At 38.4% G+C, this 24245-nt stretch overlaps 1 protein-coding gene across 1 annotated transcript in view; it reads right to left on the bottom strand.

Moving 5' to 3' along the window:
• The window catches only part of chm (CHM Rab escort protein), a 79697-nt gene that overhangs the window by 35574 nt on the left and 19878 nt on the right, over positions 1 to 24245 (bottom strand). The window contains exons 5-9 of the mRNA XM_065287298.1: positions 19231 to 19582; positions 18849 to 18965; positions 16280 to 16400; positions 13408 to 13630; positions 3488 to 3565 (exon numbers count right to left, since the gene is read on the bottom strand). Of these exons, the coding sequence (XP_065143370.1) occupies positions 3488 to 3565; positions 13408 to 13630; positions 16280 to 16400; positions 18849 to 18965; positions 19231 to 19582 (891 nt within the window). The remainder of the gene's footprint in view (positions 1 to 3487; positions 3566 to 13407; positions 13631 to 16279; positions 16401 to 18848; positions 18966 to 19230; positions 19583 to 24245) is intronic.

Below are 24245 nucleotides of genomic sequence, written 5' to 3'. Positions count from 1 at the left end.
ATTCTTTGTTGCACTTAGTATAAATGCCCATTGCACGTACAGTCATCTTAATATATGTATGCGCTGTTATGCTGGCAAGAAGGGGTTGACGTCACTTTGCTGTTTTAATAGAAATATTAAATATTCAGCAATGCCCTTATTAACTTCTGGAAACAACCGCAATGACAACGCATATAAAAATGTAGTTTTTTATGCGCCACCTGGTGGATTTTCTGTGAAGCGAAACACATTAAGGGAAAAGGGAAAGTAGCCCCCCCGAAAACACTTGCAGAATTCTGCGTGACTCCGCGAGACGATTTGGCGAATGCCGCGGGAGAAAACGCGCGTTTTTAAAGGCCACATCTGTACTAAAAACATTTCATGATACAAATCTAGTACACATCCTAACTACTGACCCAAGAAAGCAAGTAAAATAAAGGAACTACATTTTACTAACCAATCAAAATAATGAAACAAACATCTTTTTAATTCCAAAGATACTATGGAAGTTTAGTTCTCTAATGTACTGTTAACCTCATGAAAGGAGTTTTTTATTTACAGAAGTGCAGAAGACTCACGTCAGCATGTATAAAGCATTGAAATAGTGCTAATGATTTCATTTCACTTGCAACCAAGGCCAGCGACAGCTGTGTAGATCATCGTAACCGTTCATAAATCGCCATCATAAAGCACGTCAGCGGCCTCTGAACCAATCAGCATGTAACCTTGCACTCAACGATGCATGCGTTCAAACTCATTTGAATTTTATACACTTCTCTGCAAATGTGGTTTGTGTAGGCTAAACAGATCATATGCCGAATGACACAGTAATGAATTTTACGAGCGAGAAACTTATTTGTCTTTGTAAATATCATGTAAAATATTGTGCCATCATTTTAAATCAATAAGAGAATCTGTGTACGTGTGAACACATGGTTTAGACTCGAATGAGGCATTTTGCCTGTGCAAAGCTTGTTGTAACACCTGTACAATAGTAACAGTGATGCTCATGTAAGCAGCTACATTCAAAAAGTTGATGTTATCACTGGACAGGTGAGAGCAGGGTATGAGCCAGCTGCTGACGTAAGCCAGAGTGACAGAAGAAATCATCACAGATCACTGGAGCAATTTTTTTGTTGACATGTAGACCGCTAACAGTGGTCGGACAAATTAAATTGGACGTGTGATTGAGATGCTCGTCACAGCGGTAACAAGGCGGACAGTGCCGGACCCTCCTACTCACGGAGTAGCAGGCGGGATTTGAGGTTCTGTAATCCTCTGCTGCATTATTAATCTGACTCTACCCTTTTCAGCTTTATGTCTGTAATAAGAGCAGACATAGGGCGGTAATTTATGACGCCAGGGAAATTAAAATCATTGTTCAGCCTGCCAGACACCTTGCCAGCTTTTTTCCCTTCACCTTCATGAAACTTTTTCCATCGATGATGTATGGCGCTATCCTCCAAAGCAGGGCTAACTTCACACAGGGCGCCTCTGGTGGAGGGAATAGATGCTGCACTTTAGCTGATGCTTTATAGACTCAGTGTCTTGGAGCTCCGCCAGCTCTCGCCCCAGACCCTCACCATCTCCGGTCAGCCGGGTTTGGCTGCGCTCCAGTATGGGTGAACGAACTTGCCTTGAAACTTCTAAGTGCTCTGATTATATGGGGGTTCTTATACTTTCTGACATTGACAGTGATCAGGGGAGGTGGAGAAGGTGAAGAACTTAAATTATCAATTAAGGTCGTCTTGGTTGTTTGTCGTATGCTACGTTAAGCTTTAAGAAACGCTTCCTGCGGAGTCACTCGAGTAGAACTGACAGCGAAGATGGTTAACGGCATCCAGGGACAGACGTCACATATTAAAACCGACCTCGGTCAGATGTCCTGCTTAAATCGTGGGGGTGGAACTCATGATTATGAATTACGTTATGTGACTTGCACTAAGTATTCTTGCAACCAATAAGTAAGAGAGCTATTGTTAATTTAACTATTTGGTGGAAGTTGGCGAACCTTTATGTGGACAACTTCAGTTATTTCCTTTTCACTGTAGCTAAACAAAATACAACTCTTAAAAAGCAGTGATTACTATTTCCCAAAAAGTGCTGAGGGTGAACTTCTACATTACTAAGGGGGCGTGCACACCAAAGCTTTTAAACGCGGCTGAAAATGGCAGGCAGATGCTGACAGTAGGCGCTTGCTAGCTTTTTTCAGCGGAGCGCTTTGGTTGCTACAATACATCTGCTTTGTTAATTAGTTATTGAATGATGAGCCTGTTGGTTGTTGTGACATTTGTCTCACCCCTTCTTCACTGTGATTGGAGTGAGAAGTGACATTGACATACTCAGCGTTTCACCAAAAGTTGAAAAATTTTTAAGTCTCGGCGCTCAGCTCGGATAAAACCCGCCAGCTGCTGGCATTTTATAAAAAGCGCTGCGCTTCCATTGGAAACAATTGAAAACATACGCCGGCCAACGGTGTAAATGCTTTGGTGTGCAAGCTACCTAAAAGGTCCTCCTAAACACAATTATAATTACTGCTATGGTTATAAACTTCCGGGAATTCCATGAATCCAATATATGGGAATTGTGGCACATGGATGAGGATGAGTCAGATGTCGAGGAAGCTAATGTTTGACTTTGTATGCGATACAGGGTTGTATAAATTACCCCAAAGTTACAAATTATTTCCTTTAATTCTTTAAATTTCCAGCTTGGAATATTTCCAAATTCCAAAAGTAATTAATGATTTTTTGGTTAACGACAGCACAATGCATCCCCACTTAACTAGTATCAGAGTTGATGCCATTACCTTGGTATGCCAGAGCCATAATTGTAGGACTCTAACGCTACCCTGTGCGTAAGTCCCCATCCATGGGTTACATCCAGAGGAATTCAAGCCCGTGGGTCACTCGCCGGCAAGATGAAAGAAACTCAATATATCGCCGAAGAGAAGGCCAAAGAATGAGAGAGGAATAAAGCGAGAGGGGAAAAAACCCTGATCTAACCTAGTTTATGACAACAATCCACCTTTGAAACTCATTAAAGGCCTTTCTGGTGGGGCCTGACGCACATTATCAGCACAGATTAATCAAGGGAGACGGGAGATGAACTCTCATTTTTTAAGAGGCAGCAACAGAGGGCTTTTTTGTCTTCAGATGAAAATCAATTAGTGGAGGTAAGGCCACAAGGAAAAAGCGGCATCACTCATCGCCGGCCCAAGTGGCAGAGTCTGTGATTTGTCTTCTGAGCTCGGCTGCTTAAGGGGGGCTGGTACGGCTGTCTCCCTGAAAATTAATTTCATATCTATATTCTGAATATCCCCGCCATTCGCTCGTGCGCCATCTCTTGGCCTTGTTTTTGAGTACCTTATACACAAATGGGCTCTGATCAGCCTTGGGATTCTGGAGTGGGGTGAACCAACTTGAGTATGGCAGTAAATTCACTATTTGTTATGTTTGTGTTCATTGGGAGTTGGTAAAATGTATTAGTTAGTACGAGGGCGACTTACTTGTTCGACGCCTTGTCCACAACCAGGCACTGAATTGAGTGTCGAAGACAATAAATTCCTCCAAATACGGCACACATCCTGCAGGAAAAAGTAACATGTTACACACATATACATTTGTATAGACTTAAAAGTGCCATGTCACAAGACTTTTTTAAGATGTAAAATAAATCTTTGGTGTCTCCAGACAGAGTACACAAGTGAAGTTTTATCTCAAAATACCATATAGATAATTTATTATAACAAGTTAAAATTGACACTTTGTAAGTGTGAGCAAAAATTTGCCGTTTTGGGTGTGTCCTTTAAAATGCAAATGAGCTGATGAAGTGCAAACACTGATCGCAATGATTCTGGTTTGTTGAAATTGAAACTCAATTGTGCTGTGAATTATTTTTCATTCTCTTTCTCTTTGCACTAAATAACAGTGCTGTGGTTGGATAGTGTAGATTAAGGGGCGGTATTATTATAATAAGAGCTCCTTATGACATCATAAGGAGCGCCAAATTTCAATGACCTAATTTTTCACATGCTTGCAGAGAATGGTTTAACAAAACTAAATTACTGGGTTGATCTTTTTCACATTTTCTAGGTTGATAGAAGCACTGGGGACACAATTATGGCACTTAAAGATGGAAAAAGTCAGATTTTCATGCCATAGCCCCTTTAATTCGATCTGAATGGGTGCTCACAACACCTATAATTCCAGTTGATGGCGTGACATTAAAAGACATGCGAAAAGGACAAAATTCAATTTCTTTGACAAGGCATAAAGCCCCTAGAATGTGTTACTTCGCAAGCGCCACTTTTCGTCATAAAGACCTGTGAAACATAGCAGCTTATGCTATAAACAGCAGGACAAACAGATAATTTGACACTTTAAAAAGTAAGATGCAATAACGTTTGTAAAAATCAGCACCACTGTATATAAAAAGGACAGTCTAAAATTGGAAGAGCCGCATTTGAAGCTGGTGCAAAAGTATCTTGAGACCGATTTTATCACAGATAAGATGGCAGAGAAAAACACTGTTAAGCTAACCACAGTAAAAAGCCACTGTAACAATACCAGACCCTTGTGTATTCACCATGCACCTTAAGGCACCATGCCACGCAAGCACATCTAAAGAGACAGATGCTAAGATAATTTCCTTAACACTAGGAAACTGGAAGAAAAAAAATTCCCGGCCTTGTCGGCCCAGATTAATACAGAGACATGGCATCTTAATAAAGCACAAGGTTAAAAAAAAAGCCAAAATCTGCCAGCCATCATTGGACCCATCTCCTTTACTCCACACAACCCCGTGGAGGCTGCGGAGGGAAGCCCTTTGATGTCATTAACCCTAACTGACAGACGTTTAAGATGATATTACTCTAATTAACTGCCCGCTGTCGTCCGCAATGATGCGGTCGGACTCGGGCGGAGTGCGCGGGCGCTGCCTTTTCCTCTCCAGGCCCAGGCGTTCGCCCCGGCGACATCACGGCTAAATTAACAGTTGTGAAAATCCAGTACCCCACAAGCCCCTGCTCTTTATAGCCTCTAAATGGCATTTCAGTTCCTATCAAGACGGGAATCGGGGGACGTGATTTTTTAATACGGTAGCAAAACAATGGAGGCCATTAATAGCCCAACGCCGTGACAGCGCGCTCACCGATGATTTATGAGTTTGTGTATAATTTGATTATGCTATTAATTCCACTGATTACAGCTGCAGCGAGTGTGGAGAAGGTCACATCCAAAATAAATCTTTGACAACTCCCTCTTTCTCACCACCTAACACCCTACGCCCCCCCAACACACACACACACACACACAACATCTCCACAAAACAACTGCCTCCAACTAGTTATTTCTGTAATTAAAAAGTAATGTAACAAGAAGCACAAACAAGCTTCGGGCTCTAATGGCAACATCGCAGCAGAGCTTCAAATAAATTGAACGGAGCCTTGTAAGGACAAAAGCTTTTTTCTCGTGCCGCAGGAAACGTAATGGTATCATATCCAAATATTATCCGAGATAAGAGGTCGGGATAGCCATAGGCTGTAATCCATAACAAATTTTAGTTTGCGAGTTAAGATACTCTGACCATCACTGGTAGTGGATCTATAATGGAATATTAAGGTTAATTTGAAATATGGACATTCCTAAAAGCTACCTATTCAGACTTTCTGTCTATGAGATTAGGTTTGTGTCATAAGTATTGAATGTCATAAGTGAACAAAAATGTTGAATTAGGAGAATAAAACCAATTTAAAACACATAAGAGTAAAAAGCTTTAAAAGTTCAAACCTAAGTACAAATCTTGTCAAATACAGAGAGTTTAAATGCAAGTGAACTTCCTACTGTACGTCCAGGTCAAAGAAGGTGTCGATCTTAAACTAGGGCTGGGCCGATCCACTTTTTCTATTACCGATACGATTTCGATACCTGTATTCTGAGTATCGACCGATACCGATCCCGATCCAATACTAGTATTTTTCTTGATCCATTTAGAATTGTGTGTGTGTAAACACATAAGTATATATACGCACACATATACATACAAAACATGTTGCACAAAATCAGGAGAATATCATGTGAAGTGAATTTTTTTTTTAAATGAGATACAAGTTAAAAGAATGTAAGTGTTCTTAAATATTTATTAATTGTTTTTGAGTGGACATACGACTGAGCAAATAAATTGTTCAAGTACATTTTTACTTAATTGCGCAAACTGTCACAACATGAAAGACTTTTTAATCAGATGTTTAAAATACGGCGTGTGTGTGTGTGTGTGTGTGTGTGTGCGTGCGTGCGTGCATGCGTGCGTGTGTGTGTGCGTGTGTATGACATATTTAATTAACGCTACTCCAGTGTATTAACTCGGCGAGCACCAAACCATTCAGTTTTTGTGACCTTAAATATCTTCATATATGCATTTGTTTTTTGCATAAGGCTGTTGAATATATTAGGGAGATTTTGAATATAGTGTACAATAACATTTATGGTGCTTTTATAATAGTTTGACTTTTCTGTAGCATGACAGTAACAACCACAAGTAACGCACAGTATCGGATTTGGATCGGCCCCGTTTTTCCGATACCCGATCCAGCAAAAAAGGTCCAGATCGACCCGATATCCGATCCAAAGTATTGGATCGGCCCACCCCTATCTTAAACCCTGCAAAATTTTAAGGTATTTGAATTTCCTTTAATTTATTTAATCAACTAAATATGTTTAAATCTTCAGCCGACCCTCTCCATCATTATTACCAGTCACCAGGGGCGTCATGCACCAATTTTTTTAAGGGGGCACATGCAGCTCACAGAAATTTGTGCATACACAGGCATCAAACTAAATATTATAGAGCTTTCAGTCTTTTACATTTCTAACAAATCTGTACACCCCTGCTTTCATGCAAAAACCTCCAAAATAAAAGTGTTGACTAACTTTCATATAAAATACTATTTAATAGGAAAAATGACATATTGGTATCATAATTACTTCTAAAACGGCATGTTTAATTTATTTAAGTTTTAATAAATGACTTGTTTAATTGTGTCATTAATGCATTTTGCACAACAACTGCATTATCCTATAAAATTAAATGTAATTTTAAATCCATAAAGTATATAAACAACGAAAATGACATGAGCTATAGTCACGTGATTGATTTTAATGTTCAATAATGATTTTAAAAAGTGAGTAGATAAACTATTATACTATTATACCATGGTCTGTTTAAATACTCGATTCTGATTGGCTGGAAGGTGTGCATTAAAACCGTTTAATGCACAGGTAGTTCCAGTCAGTTTGATTACAGTTAGAAATTAATCCGCTACTATAAACATTGGTAACCATAGTAACAGAGTTACACTTGCAGAGAGAGCGAGGGAGAAAGCGAGCGAGAGAAAGAGAAGTGTGTCTCTCTTTAAAGTGCGCCGGTTTTATTTAACACTTTACATAAATAAATAAATGACATGATTAGTTCAAATAAAGATTGCCTTGTCACTGTCAGTGTTGTCATTCATAAATTATTTTAATAAATCAATCAAAGAATCATTAAGTTAGCTATATGCTTAAGCAGAGGCGTTTCCAGCATTGAAGGACATTCAGGGATTAGCCTTAAAGGTGACATAGAATGATTGAACGGAGTATTTATCCTTGTTCTGTGATGTGACATGTAGACAATTTTTTTTTTTTTTGGGTCTGTAATGCCTTAGAAGCTTCCTAAAAACCTCTCTCAGATAGCTCTATTAGGGTGGGGGATTTTAAACAAGTGGTTTTGCACCTATTTGGCTCCCCCTACTGGCTTAACTTGCAATCTCATTAATGATTGGCTGACTTTGCTGCCACTCAAAAAATGTAGCCAATTATTTTAAAGTGGAGGGGCAGTGAGATGCCTGTGATGTCATAAGCATCAGTTTTTTAGATTGGGTCGTTTTCTGGTTGACATTTTTAAAAGAGGAATTTCTATGAGACTGAGATGTTTAGCATGTCTAACACTTTTTGTATGTTCGTGAATGCGGGTAGACTACCATTATTCAACAAAGACAAGGTAAAAATGGGTTTTCAGTCTCTGTCCCCTTTATTCTTTGCCTCTACGTCATGCATTAAAACCCTTTAATGCATGGCTAGCCGTGGATTATCCCTTACATATAAAGGGCTCGTTATAGTCGTGCGTAGGTCCTACGGCGTAGGTTCCGCGTCGGTTTTCATTTATACTTTTGCGCTACGGTGTAGGACCTACACACGACTATAAATTGCCCTTAACGTTGAGACTGTCACATTTTAAACCATACATTTTCGACACAGAGGAGGTTAACTGCACATTACCGTACTGGGGTTTGGAAATGTTGTGAGCGTTTCTTACACATTTAATTCCTCAGATAGCAAAATGCAACCGCAAGGAGCCCGTAATCCCGCTCAGACGCTAACAACGTCTGCGACTGCGCTACTTGCAGCTCCCGCTGCCAGAATAAAGTAATGTAACACGATCAAAACACTATCAAAACTGCGAAAATCTCCGCAAAGTAAAAAGGATGCAGCACAAAATTGATAATATTGTGCATATTAAACAGATTAAAAGTCAAATAACAAATTAATGGATGCTTCTTTGATTTTGAGGTTGCATGCAAAATCATTTGGTTAAAAAAAAAACAGGGAGGCACGTGCCCCCTTAGTTTGAATGGGCATGACGCCTCGAGAACTTTCTGAGAAAAAAAAACGATGACATCGTGATCATGAAGTGCCTATTTTTGCTTGCTTTTTGATGAGAACCCCAAAATTACTGCTCACCCTCTGTAAACAATAGAAGCAAAACATCCTGCACAATTTCCCAGCAGATAGTCAATAATGGGCCTGAATTGAAGCCATTAATCTAAAAGATCCTGAATGCATCCCTTGTGACCTGTTAGATCTCACTCTATTAAACAAAGGGAAGAAATGCTCGACTCGCTTGATTAAGGCAACGCAACGTATAAACAGATCCGCATTTGGACACGCTCCTCCTCCCTTCAAAGCCAAACTAGGTTTCGGAAAATTCCGAGCGCCCATGGGAGGCCCCGAAAAAGTGAGCGCGTTTTATTAGCGTTCTGCGTGAGTCAACAATAAATCCCCTTACCTTGCAGGAGACGCTAAACAAACAAAATTACAGCACGCTGCAAAGACCACTTACCTGTCAGGTTCATTGCTGGCAAATTCGCTTGTAATCTAGGGTGCAGGAAGCCCGAGCGGGGGGCTAATGGTTGGCCAATAATTAAAAGAAAACAAAGCGCCATGCTGGCTGGCAGTCCTTTCTATGTGAAAATTAAATCCTGTTTGGATCTGAATAAATTAAATGTTTATTGCTCCCCGAGAACGTTTGGTAAGGGGGAGGAGAAGGGACGACAGAGAGGAAATGTGTGTGATGTGTGAGGGAATGTGGCAAAGACAATCATCGGCACTAATTAATGCATTTTCCGGTCATCTCAATCTGTTTCTGCTTGACTGTTGTCTGATTGAAGCACCTCGATCGCAGGTGCAAATCATAACCTGTCACGGCCAAATGTGTTTACCGGCCTGAATGGATCGCATCGTCTCCGCAACATCCCGGCGAGTGAACCCGAGGAACCGGAGCGGCCCGTGGAAGACAGAAGACGGCAGTCAGAGTGCCAAAGGTTATTTAGAAATTAAAAAGTCTCTGCTGTCAAAATATGAGGGATAATGCGGGTGCGGACGGTAAAGCATTTCATCACTATATTAGCGGAGCTGCTCGCTGATCTGTGAATAACCTGAGAGTGAGCATTATTGAGTTTGCACCCCCATCTATCCATCCATCACCTGCAAGCAGGTATCAGCGTGATGAATGAACCCGCCTCCCTCGCTTTCTCTCCCCGCCTGACTTTTGTCTCTCAATCCCTCCCTTTTGCGTCCTCTGTGGTCCATCTTTTCATTTTTTCCTCATCTATCCTCTCCCCCTCTTTGATCCCTCGTTCCTCTTGTCGTCCTTCTCATTTCTTCCTTTTGATGTTTTATTAGGCTCACCTGTCTGTAACTGAAGCAGCGAAACAAAGTGTACACTTTAAATGCACCCTTAAAACCCCATTAGTAAGGTTCAAGTACTTTTAAAATACTGGATATCCTTTAACATCATAGTTAATGTTGTTAAAAAGGCTTTTATTACAATGTAATAACTAAGAACAAGTCAATTCTAGCGGTACCTGTTATAGGTATCTGTTAACAGACATATATAATCTCTTTTTAAAGACACAATGAAACGTAGCGATTGTCTTGTGACGTATATCCAACTGAAATGGCTTCTGAAATAAAAAAAAAGGTAGGGCTGGACTTGAATTTGTCCATTGAGAAATGATTGGATCATTGAAAGTTGGGTCATGTTGCTATTTGCTGCGATTATTACCCAGGCCCCGCCCACCCTCCATGCCCCGTGACAGGAAGTAAAGCAAGATCGTTTCGATAAGGAGAGGATATTTGCAATTTTTTTATAATTAAGCTCCCAGATAACACAATAATTCATTGTGACTTAGGTTTTTTTACTTAAATCTTATTTGAGCCATAGTCATGATTTTTGTTTAACAAAATTTGAAATCTTTCCAAGTCCCTCTTATTGAAAATCTCTGCTTTAATTGAACTTGCAAAGCAAACACGGTCTCTTCTTCTGAGATAGGTTTTTAAAAAGTCATTAAATTACCTTTGACGATAAAAAGAGAGAGAAAAATACATAGGCTTCATTTTAAAATGAAGTCATGGAGAAACAAGAGTCAGCGGTGACAATTGTTTCTTGCGTTCCTGCGCAGATGATGGACAGCCTGCAGGTGGGTTCACGCCTCGGTGAGTCGGTGCGCTTATCTGAATGTCAGTGAGGGTGATTAGCGGGAAAGTATGGAAATCAAAAATGCTAATTAATCTGCTTCACAGACGCATTAAAATTCGAAAATCTCTCCGACTAGACGTGCAAGCTTTAATTGTGAGGTGGCGGGTAAAGTTGCCTTTATGTAGCATTAGGATTTTATCACATTGTAGAACATGATTAAATTAAAATCCAACACCAACGACAATTTAATCGACAAAAAAAACCTGATATCTGTTGTGTATATACCGTACGGTTACATTTACGCATTTGGCAGACGCTTTTATCGAAAAGGTAAGCTATACATTTTGTCAGTAGGTTAGGAATCGAACCCATGATCTTCTCAGATACCAACACAACTGTACTACAGGAACTCCTACAGTAAGTGATAATTTCCTCTCTCCGTTACCATAAAATATTCTGGCACATCAACTTTATTGAAATTAAACTGTGCATATGTATAACTGCTGAGATCTCTACGACACTCGAACAAGAGACTGGAGTCATGTGTGTGTTTTTAGATAGATAAATACTCGACTTTGCCTGTGTGTCTTTGGGGAGATGTTCTCTGTAACCTGGACTGACGCCAGCCCGTGGCTTCTGCGATGATGATTCTGCTCGGCGGCGCACGGCTCGTCTCTAAGTGCCACAGATTCACAGCGCTGCTCCCAGCAGATTCAAAGTGCTAAAAGCAGACATTCACGGCCAAAGCAGAGCTCTGACCCTCCCTTTCCCCTTTAATATTGAGACTGTGTGAGCTAAATCTTTAAACGGGACTTTAAAGGGACAGTATTTTTTGTGCATATTTTTGTTTTTATGGCTATTTTCTATACCTCTTCTCTGACCCTTAAAATTCAACAGGCCATTTTTGCTTTCTGGTATGGGCTCAACACAATGCAACAGCAGTGTTTCAGAAGTAAACATCACAATCATTTTGTCCATACACACTATGAGAAAAAAGGTTTAAAACTGTGCCTTTTCTGTCGCTGGGGTGATAACCTTAGGTTATGTTTTGTACATCAACAGGTATACAAAGTATAATACAAGTTGTTACCTTACTGGCCCTTAAAGGAAAACACCACCGTTTTTCAATATTTTGCTATGTTCTTACCTCAACTTAGACAAATTAATACATACCTTTCTTTTTTAAATGCGTGGACTTAATCTTTGTACAGCGCGTCGTGAATGTGTTAGCATTTAGCCTAGCCCCATTCATTCCTTAGGATCCAAACAAGGATGAATTTAGAAGCCACCAAACACTTCCATGTTTTCCCTATTTAACTCTTTCCCCACCATTGATGAGATATCTCGTCAATCAAGAGAAAACGCCTCCCCGCCAATGACGAGTTTTTCTGTCTTTCCGCAATACCGCTATTATCCACTAGGTGGTGCAACTTTTTAAACCCTGAAGAATTGCCCTATGGCAAGCTGCTGCATGTCCGTGTCTGTTTTAAAGATCGCTCTGAATGAGAACTAAGAGCACTAAGAGCGGAAGAGCACTTAGTTTGCAGCATTTCGACCTGGGCGCACAATAACATTAACACTCCTGACTCCTCCCCCTCTCGCTCAAACTTCCGTCAATATTCCTGCATCTGAGGTCAAAGTGCTGCAAACCAAGTGCTCTTCCGCCATACAATATAGTTCTCATTTTTATCCGCTTAAAAAAATCGTCACATTTCATTTTGTGCCACTATACTTACTATTGTAACTACTTATGTAACAGTCTTTAAATAGGGAAAGCATGAAGTGTTTGGTGGCTTCTAAATTCATCCCTGTTTGGATCCTAAGGAATGAATGGGGCTAGGCTAAATGCTAACACATTCACAACGCGCTGTACAAAGATTAAGTGCACGCATTGAAAAAAAGATAGGTAGGTATTAATTCATCTAAGCTGAGGTAAAGACATAGTAAAATATTGAACAACGGTGGTGTTTTCCTTTAAGGACCTATTCTGTACCTTTAAAGGTGCTTTGTTTTTCTAATTTAAATGGTACCAAATTGGTCCTTAAAAGGTACACAATAGGTCCTTAGGGTATAATATCGTACTCCAAAAGGTACAACATTTCAATGTGTTGTATACTTGTAAGGGTACAAAAATTAATCTTTAAGGGTACCATGCCAGTGACCGAAAACTACAGAATACATTTTTATGATATCATCTAACCTGTTAGTAAACTGTTGATACCGATGATATGCTTCTGTAAAAGACAAAGGACGTTTCAAGTTTGGTTTTGACACAAATTCACAGATGAGTATGTGCACTCCTGTGTAAATCAGACAAAAATGTTGTCATCTAACAAAAAAGTAGGTGGAACGCTGGGTCACACACACAGACACCCATCACATCCTCCTTTTGGGATCAGTTGAAATAAAAGTCTTCCTAACAGTTTCCATATTTAAAGTATGTTTTTGTAGTACCTATTACAACTTTTCCTTATATGGGGATTAATAATAATTTTCCTCGTATAACCCCTTTGAAATCCTGACGTACAGCAGCATCTATAAATGTTTATTTTTTTTGTGATGTAAATAATCTTTGTTCTAACTGCTTCATTTTGCAAAAATACTTTCTACAATGGAGTATTCATTATCATGTACCTGCAAAAACACTGTGGGATCTCTCCCAGACCATAGAGTGGAAAGAGGAAGGGAGTGTTGCCATAACGACCCAAGCATCGCAGGAAGTGCTGCGTGGCCTTCAGTCCCTCCTCTGTTAGAGTCTCCTGTGTCACCATAGCGATTGAGTGGAGGACAAAGTCCTGCAGATTCTCCGTCAGCTTCTGGACCTTCAAGAACTCCCGAAACGGTTTCTCCGAGTACTCTGAAATGAGGACAATTTGAAATCTATTAAAGTTTAAAGGAGAATATAACCTCTCCCTGGGCCATGCCATTGTAAGTGAATAAAAGAAAATCTAGACTGATGAATTAAATTTATTTTAAGATAGCGGATATACTTTGTTGTCTAAAGCCATGAGTATAGTCTGTTTTTTATGCAAAGTTGCATACACAAGTGTACACACACGGATGAACGCACAACTTTGCAAAGCATAGTTCATTTGACACATGTGCTGATGTTGGATGCATAGGCAGAATTAAACAACTCTCGTGGCCTACAAACTTATGTACCAGCATACGCAACCTATGCATACAATGTATGCAAGGTTTCAAAAATCTGACGGGGTGCATACAGCGCGCACACACTCTTTTGATGATGAAAATTGCATCAAGCGCACTGTACAGGTATGCATGAAAAAATGTACTATACCTTGGGCTTAACATTTCAATATCACAAAAAAAATCAATTTACCTTACGTCAGTTTGACTTGAATTGAATGGACTGAAGCTCGCCATATTAACCAACACAATAGAAAAAGCGATCTGATCAAATTAATTACCTTAATTTAACCATGCATTCATAGCTAGTAATGGTATACATATTTCGGGAGAGTAATATAAAAAAACGGACAAATGGGGCAAATAAATGCTTGATGGAGTGATAAACTTTTTGCTTTAGAGTTGAGAAAAATTCTTATTACGGTCACTTGAAGAGAATTGCGTTTTAACAAATGTGACCCTGGACCACAAAAACAGTTGTAAGGGTTGATTTTGTAAGATTGAATTAAAAAAACTAAATTAATAAGCTTTCTATTGATGTATAGTTTGTTAGGATAGGACAATATTTGTCCGAAAATTATTATACTGCCTGAAATCTCCCAGTGCAAAAAACAGAATACGGAGTCCAAATGAATTCCTTTCAACACATTTTAGTAATGAAATGGTTTGTTTTAGTGCTCTCTACTGGATTACCAACTTTATGACGTTGTTGACTGAATGGAGAAAGTTGTACGCTTTTACATTAAAATCAAACTTGAATGGGAAATTAAGGGGCAACCTTCCGATCTCTCTGATAAAGCTATGGAAGTGACTTAAACTGCAATTTATTGACTGGCCACTAGAGGCTCCAAAAGGGAGTCAATTCCCATAAACCTCAATGTTAAAATGCTCAATTCTACAGTAGAAAATTATATTTTTACAACCTGGTACAAAAAGTGTTTTTGGTCTGTATAGCTAATTTTGCACTTAATGACAACTGTGAGGCGGTGAATTTTTTTGTAACTTGTCCGTTTAAATTATATTAAGCCTTAAAGTTCTGCATAATTAAGGGTGTGGCCACTTGAGTGAGGGGTAAACGACCACTGCAGTCACTAGACTTGAGCTAGGCGGGCATGGTTTCAGCAACAAGCCACCTCAGCTTCACCCATGTCCCGCCTCTTTACCCATTTTCGGTTTTCCGCGAGTGATTCTCTGTGACGCGCGGCCAAGATGGCGACGTCAGCCAACGCCTACTTTAAGCTTCAAAAACGATCCTTACAAACCAATGGGTGACGTCACGGACACAATGTCCATATTTTTTACAATCTACACTATGTCCATATTTTTTACAATCTATGGTAGCCACGCAAAGTTTGAAGGCGAGTTTCTGGTCAATTATGATCGCGATTTTGCTGCATCCACTCACAAAAATTGTCAAAAAGGAAAAAGTTATGCCATTTTTATAGCCTTTTCCAGACATTAAGTTTAGTAAAATACCATAAATTTATTAGAATGACTTTACCAGTAAATAAAAAAATGTGACGTTAAGTCTTTTTACCAGTAATATATCATTCACACACAACGCCAAATACGACGTTTCCTCTAAACTGCCGCGTTTTTTTTTTTTATTCAATTTACTCCATTTATTTAAGGTAAGTGGTCACAATCAATTTATTTAAGCTATATTTAAACAAAAGTTTTTTGTTTTGTTTTTCAATTTTTTTGTTTAAATGTATCTTAGATAAATTGATTGCGACCACTTACCTTAAAAAAAATTGAAAAATAAAAAAAGATTCATTCAATTTACTCAGTGTAGGTGTGTTCGACTTTAAGCAGCATGTGGAGAGAAACTTTTCGTGAAGGTAAACGTGTCATCAATGTCACAATGTTATAATTGGCCCAGAGTTGTCAGTGCGTTCTTACATTGTTCGTGCTTATACTGGTAATCCTATTCTGTGTTCACACATATCACCATACCAGTAAATTACTGGTAATCTTACAACTTCTCTTACTATTAAATTGGCAGAATCGATTTATTACCAGTACTTTTAAAAATGGTCCTGTGATGATCTCTTAACTGCAGTTTACCAGTAAAGACTGTAAATGAAAGCAGGTAATACATAATTATGTAAACATCTTTTTTTTCTTTTAGAATAACACAGTGATGAACTGTCTACAATAACACTACAAACATTTATTAAGAAAGTAAATAAGGTCAATTTAGATTTTTATGCTGTCTTAAGAATCGAAATCCTCAGAGAGGCGACTGTCCTCCCGGTGACCTTAGGAAAAAAATCTACACTACAAGTCTGTTATACATCTTCAGGGTCCCGTGTGGTTTATGGAGCTTCAGAGAGAGAAAGACATGGGGTCATACCCTGGTACTCCTCTGGGTGTTGCTCATAGTCCAGACAGAAGGTAAGAAACTTCATCAGCATGCGTTTCTCTATCACAGTCAGCTGCTTACTGGCAAACACATCCGCCCGTGAACATGGGACCTTGAAATGAGGTAGAGAAAGGAACGTGAGGTGTATACATGCATGCATGTCGAATTTGTGACCCTGTCTGTGAAAATCAAGTCAAGTCTTTTAATCTAATAATGGGTTTAGGAGCATCAAAGTTTGATTTCAATCTTTGACATGCCCTTACTCAGTCAATATGAGAGAAATCAAGTTTATATTTTTACAGAATCTTCTGTACATTATGTAGGATCATTTTTATGCAGAAAACAGTGAACCACAAAAGTGGGTTTACTGGGTTTTAAATGAATATATAAAGTAGGGTATGCAACAATTGCAAGAGAAAGGGCTTTTACCTTCAGCACTAAATTATTCACACAGACAGATTTTGCAATATTGTGCTGTTTTTAATGTTTTTAGTGAAAATGAGGAACATCTTTTGTGTCAATGCTCTTATCAGATACATTAGTAAATAGAAATTGGTGAATCCAGCGAGAACTCATTTTAATCATTTAATCTTAGCTGAACTGCATCAATAATTTAAATCAGGATTTTTGATATTGGGACCATGAAACACAGTTACCAGGAAAGCACATTGTTTTTTTACACTAAAACATACAGCATTTCGGCTAGGGATGTGCATAAATGGTCGAATATTTGATCTGCAATAAATTTTATTCTAATGTTTGTTAATTTTTAAAGTGCCACACTGCTCATTTAATTTATTTCACCTCACCTGTATTGTATTTCTGATTGTTTGGGCAATTCAGATCGCAGATTAATTTATGTATTTAGAGTTTTAATGCCGGGTTGTCTGTTTTCTTCCTTCGGCTCACGTGTTTTTTTGATGTGCTCTGCCGCATCAGCGCATCATGAGATATTTGTTAGCTTCCTGTTATATAGCTTACTTTATTTTGTTAATACAGAGCTAAACAAGACAGACACGGAACGAAAAAAAAAAAATGAAACGGAGAACATTTATTATATGCGGTGCTCTGTGAAAAATGAACTAGATAACTTTTTTTTAAGAAGAATTATAAAAAGATTTTTTTCACTATGTTTTCAATTTAAAAATACATTTATATACAGAATATAAGCTTAACTTGTTGTGGATATTTCCTAATTATAAGCCTTCTGTGAAATTGAGACAAAATTAAAAATACATAAAACTTCAAAAACTTATGTCTTAATTAACGACATCTAAAAAACAAATAAATAAATATTTGTTTTTTTAGCTCAAATATTTAAATATATTTTTTCAGCGCCATCTAGTGAAAAATACGTTTTTATTGTTGTTTATATGTCTATGTGGTGTTTTTAATATGCTTTAAAACAAACCATGTGAGTATTTTCTCTATGAAATTGGAGTTTTCACAAACATGTAACCAATCATATCATTACAATTGAACATGTGGATCAGTTCGAGCCATAGATATTATGTATATGGATGCTGCATAGACTCTGTGCTGAAACGATCGCAGAACAGCTGCTTCAGCTCTGCTTCTGTGATGCTCACACATGCAGTGTAAATGCACACGTCACGTATGCTTTGTGTAAAATGAATAATAATAATTTGTTACATTTATATAGCGCTTTTTTGCAGTACTCAAAGCCCTTTACATATGAAAAGGGGAATCTTCTCAACCACCACACCAATGTGCAGCATCCACCTGGATGATCCGATGGCAGTCATATTGCAGCAGAACGCCCACCACACACCAGATTATTAGTGGAGATAACACAGAGTGATAGCATATATAGATGATTAGTAGGCCAATGGGCAAATTTGGCCAGGATGCTGTGGCACACCCCACTCTTTTTCAAATGACACCCTGGGATTTATAATGAACACAGAGAGAGTCAGGACCTCGGTTTAACGTCTCATCCGAAGGACGGACTTGGCAATTATGTGTCTTTAAACTGCCAAATGTAGCATCTATTTACATATATATCTATGGTCCGAGGTGGTGTGAGAGTGGAGGTGGGGATTAATTTGAATATTCATATCTATGGTACGAGCTGTGCGATTGAGTAGAGGCGGGGACTAATTTGCATATTCATATATCTGTGTATACTAAATGAGGCAAGGCTTTAGAGTTACATTCAAGCTGTTTAAAAGCATAACACTTTTACATATGCTATTATGATGCTCAAAGATGAGTTTTAACTGATAAAATTACCGACTAGGTGGACTTTAAGAAATCACAATTTTTCTAGTTGTTAACCCTACAAAAAGAGACCAACATCAGTATTAACACAGAAATGCATAAAAATCTAAAGCTTTACTAAAACCAATGCAGACCAATGCTGATATGATGTTGTTGGTGGCAACAATATAGTACAAAGTCTGTAACATATCATTTAAGGTAATTAATGGGTTGTTTAATATCAGTAACTAATTTACACAAACAAGAACATTTCACTTCCAATTACCTATTGACTTTTCAGCAGTTGATATTTGATTTGAGCAAAACATTCAGTTTGTACCTGTTCAACTTTATCATTTCTACAGGTGAGGATCCGTCCGATGTTCTTGAACTCTGCGTAACGGCTCACATTAGATTTGATGAGCAGATCCACCAGTGCACCACGTGAATACATCAACTTTGAAAGGGGTCAAAGTAAAGAACACAATAAATTCAATTTTATTGCTGTCTAAGTCAATTTAAAGCTGGCTACCAGAGTGCAATAACTACCTAATGCTTTTTAAGTGAACCACTTTAACTTCTAAAGCAACTGTTCACACATGTACGTGTAAATGTAAAAACTGAAAAACTGCAGTTCACAGTGTTAGCTATTTCTACACCTGCAACTGTTTATAAATCTTTGTATTCCTATTTTATATTCAGATTTATTATTGGATACAAACCTTGGAGACAAGGTCGATGTTAAATCTCCGTCCCTCCTTTAACAGTTTTTGATACGTTATCTTCTTTTTCACCTCTACAGGTGGATCTGCTGGACTGCTGGTTGGCTGCTGCTCTTCGACTATCTGTGATTGGCTGAGATCAGAAATTTCAGACGTATGATGCTCCTCTATTGGCTCAGACACTTCGCCCTCAGCGTTTGGTGCCTTTAAATCTTCTGTGCTACCGTCAGTGGTTATCGTGTCCCGAGCTTCTGTAGAGTCATCATTGGTCTCATCTGATATAGTCGAGGCGTTCACAGGCTGACTGATCGTGGGCGATGGCTTCGTTTCTTCCTCTTTCTCTTCTTCCTCACTATTAAAGAGAAAACATTTAGTTACTCATCAGAAACTTGACAGCATAAATGTATGTGTTTAATGTGACATCCATATCATAGTTCCTAGGACAAGGTTCCTAGTTGCTTTCCTGATGCATTATTGCAATGACAACATACCAATTGAAAGTTTGAGCAATTACAACATCTTTATTATGCCTAAAATCAAATTGCGGTGACATGCTGACATTATGTATATGTAATCACAAAATCAGAGATGCATTGCTTTCTTGAATTAATGGGAACGTGTAGTTAACACCAGGTACAATTCGTCTCTGCTGACCACTACTGGTCAGATCACTCATGAATATTGTTAATATCAGGAATAAAAAGGAAAAACATAATCTGACAGTTTTCTGTTCACACTTTTTACACATTCCTAGTTACCTTTGTGGGCTCCTTGTAGGTGGCAATGTCTGAGATAAACACACTTGAACAAGCTAAGCAAAGACTTTAGGATGATTTGAAAATTACAGTCAGAATTGGGGATAAGGATTGAAACTAATTCCTAAAGACTCCGCCTTTAATGTCTAGCAATGACAATGTGTTAGCATTTAGCCTAGCCCCTTTCATTCCTATGGCTACAAACAAAAGTTTAATTTTGTGCCACCATACTTGTGTAACTACTCATGTAAGTCTTTAAATAGGGAAAACATGCAAGTGGTTGGTGGCTTCTAAATTCATCCCTGTTTGGAACCATAGGAATGAATGGGGCTAGGCTAAATGCTAACACATTAATGACGTGCTGTACAAAGATTAAAAGTGCACGCATTGAAAAAAGATGGGTATGTATTACTTTGTCTAAACTGAGGTAAGAACATAGTAAAATATTGAAAAACGGTGGTGTTTCCTGCAAGATGCATTTTGGTCAAGTGGACGAGATAATGTACTGTCAACAGAATGTACATTGTCAGATAAAATGGTCAAAAATGGTCCCAAGCTGTCACTGGGGCAGTACCACATTTTGTACCAATATGTACCTTGGAGGTACAAATATGAGCTCTTTAGGTACTTTTTGGGACTATTTAAAAAAAAAAAATTGTCCATCAAAATAGAGTGTAACCAAACTACAATTTACAGAGTGATGATCAAAAAGTTATTTCTAACACAACCCATTTAATCCAACACAATAAATATATATCTGTAAGACCAATGAATTACTGTTTGTGCAAAATGAACACATTTATGATTCCAATATAGCCGGTATACAGTATAACATTGTTAAATGTTACACACACACCTACATTAAAGATTTTATCTACAAGGCATCGTCTATAGAGAAATAAACCAGTTAAATAAAATGTTAAATAGCAAAGAGAATCACACTCAGAGATAGAGGAGAATTTTAAGCTGACTCAAATTTTCTCAAAGTGTCCGCTGTGGGGGGGTGAAATATGGTCTACTACAGTCTGTCTCTTCTCTCTCTCTCTATCTCTCTCTCTCTCTCTCTGTTCATCTCTGCAGTACTGCTGTATTTTTTGGAACGTTATTCATGTCTTGGATGAGAAAATACAAAGAGAACAGATGATTAACACTTTTTTCCTGAATGAAAAATACTTTCTTATTATGGCCTTGTGATACCGACACATAGGTCTCTCGTACACACTGCAAACTTTCGGGAGTGACAACCGCATTTAAATGTGGGAGTGAATCCCCTAAATGTTTGTTTCATGTCTGTACGGAACAAGACTCACTCTCGAAAATTTGATGATTGACAAAAATAACCATAGCAATGTTCTGCCGTCTCGCGTGCTTATCACTAAACAATTTAACAGGCATTGTGTTTTGCAATAAACCTCCATCTTGGCATTGTGTATTGTACGCTTTTGTGAGGCTGCTTCACAGCGCGGTCTTGCAGTGTTGCCAGGTTCTTGTCTTTTTTGTACGTAAATACCGTTTCGGCGCTAACCGTTTATTTATACGTTTTTGGTGTTAATAAAGTGTGAAGGTGCTGGTCCCAATATTTTTTATCTTTGAGGTAAAGCATTTGGATTTATTTTGGTTTATTATTGGATTTTTGTTGTTCGCTGTTTTTTAGTGCAAGATCTGGCAACACTAGTCAGCAAACGCTTGTGCCTCTGTCATTTTCTGAACCGCGCATACAGAAGACTTTTCCCCCTTCTAGGCATTTATTTTTTCAGAAGAGAGACCTGTCCTGTTTATGATGCACGTTTAAACACTTTATTAACTATTTGTTGTTCAGTTCAGTTGTGTACACACTATGCAGAGTTTCTGTAAATGCAGTTGTCACTACCTGCATTTTGCTGGGGGGGATTCGGTTGTAGAATGCGGTTGTCAGTCCCGTAAATTACTGAACTGTGTGTGTACAGAACAGGATTAAGCATTTAAAGGTGAACTGACAACAAAATTAATATGCAGTGTGTAAGACCCAAAATGCCTTTCTGAAACTTTTACTTTAACTCTAGCTTGATGGTGGAACTAACCCTAACCCTACACAAACAGCTACCTTGAAGAAACATCTAAAAGACATACATTCTTAAAAAACTTGATGTGTACATTTATGCATTTACACTTTTATTCTAACATCTTACTGTGCATTTAGTGTATACATTTTTGTATTAATATGTGGTGTTCGCTGGGAATCAAATTAACAACCTTGGCATTGCTAATACAAAGCTCTACCAATTGAGCTAAATGAAAACGTGACCTACTTATTAATGCACCTTCTCAAGCACTATCCAAAATAATAATAAACAAATATGAAATCAAACAAACAAGGATATTCTAAAACTAACAGCCAAATTGCTTACTAGAATTAGAAATTTATACAATGATCAGCCTAACTTTGGGCTTTTCAAAATGCTTACAATGTGAAACTAATATCCTTGAGTACTATGTAATATTCTATCATCTACAATGCATCTATTAAAGGAATTTCTATTGGATAGTACGGCCAGGTACTTTTATTTTTATTTGAGAAGACCAGCAGTGATGGAGGTAAATAGACAGCAACTTTTGTTGCAGGTTAAGTTCGCTCCTCAACTTAGCCCATCTTTGTTCTTACAATTAGAAGTGGAAATGCCTATGGATCATTCTACAAAAAAGGTGGAAATGCTTGTCCCTTGACTTTGCAGATCCCTTAATCATTTATTTTGACCCAATAATCCCATAATGATATATTTTTAATAAATATAGACTGTCCTTAAAATGATGAGACAGTGTATTTATTTAATGTTCTTTTTTTCCTTTTTTTTAAAGTGCCCATATTATGAAAAACTCACTTTTTCTGGGTTTTGGGGTGTTATTTTGTGTCTCTGATGCTCCCACACGCATACAAACTTGGAAAAAAATCCATCCATGCTGTTTTGAGTGAGATACAGGTTTCTGAATGTCCTCTGCCTTGAGTCTCAGATTGCGCCAGTTGAAACTCAGCTCCGTTGTGACGTAACAAACCGTTTCGTCACATTCAGTTTGAATTTTCCCGCCCACCACCCCACTTGCAGGTCTCCACCCACCAGGTAGCTAGAGAGCATAGAGCAGTCACTTGAATGAGACCCTCTGTGCTGTTATCATCTCTCACGGAAATAACAGCGCTATTTGGATATTATGGATTATACTCCCACCTACTTTTAAAAACAAAGTTTTAACGCGTGGTTATTGGAACCCGGAGTAATCTTATATACAGTGTGTTACGACGCAAACAGTCCTCAGATTGTAGGCGATAAGACCTTCATGCAAAATCTGATGTAAACAACAGACTATGTATCTATATTTCACGGATTATAAGCATTTGTGGACAAAAATGGTCATTGGATGTATTTTATTGGACTTTCATGGATCATTCACACATCTGAAACAGACTGGATTCGATTCGCGATCGCGTTGTTTCATCACAAAAGGTAAGAAGTCACATTGTATTTTGCATGTTGTCATCTTCTGTCACAAAATACTACATTTATGATGATAGAGCTAAAAGCTTTTTGCCAAACTAACCGAGACCGTACGCCCCGGCTTTTCTGACGAGGCGAGCCTCTAATAACTTTACGGTCCGCATAGATATATACACGGTCCGGACCTCCCGCTAGCTTCTAGCAATTAGCACGCGGTCCACAAGCAGTATACATCCCCCGCCGGGTCTTAATTTCTGTAATTTGCGAAAATAATGCGTTTGAAAATGTTTATAACGGGAATATGTTAGTATTGTCTAGGGAAAACTAGTGTATTGTTCAGACTGCTACATCACAATTGTTCAGACTGCTACATCACAATTTACGCTGGAATCTTTGTGTGTCATGATGTGTTTGCCTTACCACCCCGGCTTTTCTGACGAGGCTAACCCCCGAGCCTCTTATAACTTTACGGTCCGGACCTCCCGCTAGCTTCTAGCAATTAGCACGCAGTCCACAAGCAGTATACATCCCCCGCCGGGTCTTAATTTCTGTAATTTGCGAAAATAATGCGTTCTAAAATGTTTTATAACTGGAATATGTTAGCATTGTCCTAGAAAAACGCGTTTATTGTTGTGACTGCTAACGTAACATCACAATTTACTCTGGAATCATTGTGTGTCATGAGTTTCTTCTCCTGTAGTGTACTTATTATTAGTGATACTTTTCTGCATGATTTGTCTGTTGGCAACATAAACCGTTAATAATAATAATATATAAAATAATAACACAGTAT

The sequence above is a fragment of the Paramisgurnus dabryanus genome, chromosome 18 (assembly GCF_030506205.2).
Source record: "Paramisgurnus dabryanus chromosome 18, PD_genome_1.1, whole genome shotgun sequence".
Taxonomy (NCBI): Eukaryota; Metazoa; Chordata; class Actinopteri; order Cypriniformes; family Cobitidae; genus Paramisgurnus; species Paramisgurnus dabryanus.
Note: the sequence above shows the minus strand (reverse complement) of the source record. Positions and strands in the feature narration are given on the sequence as shown.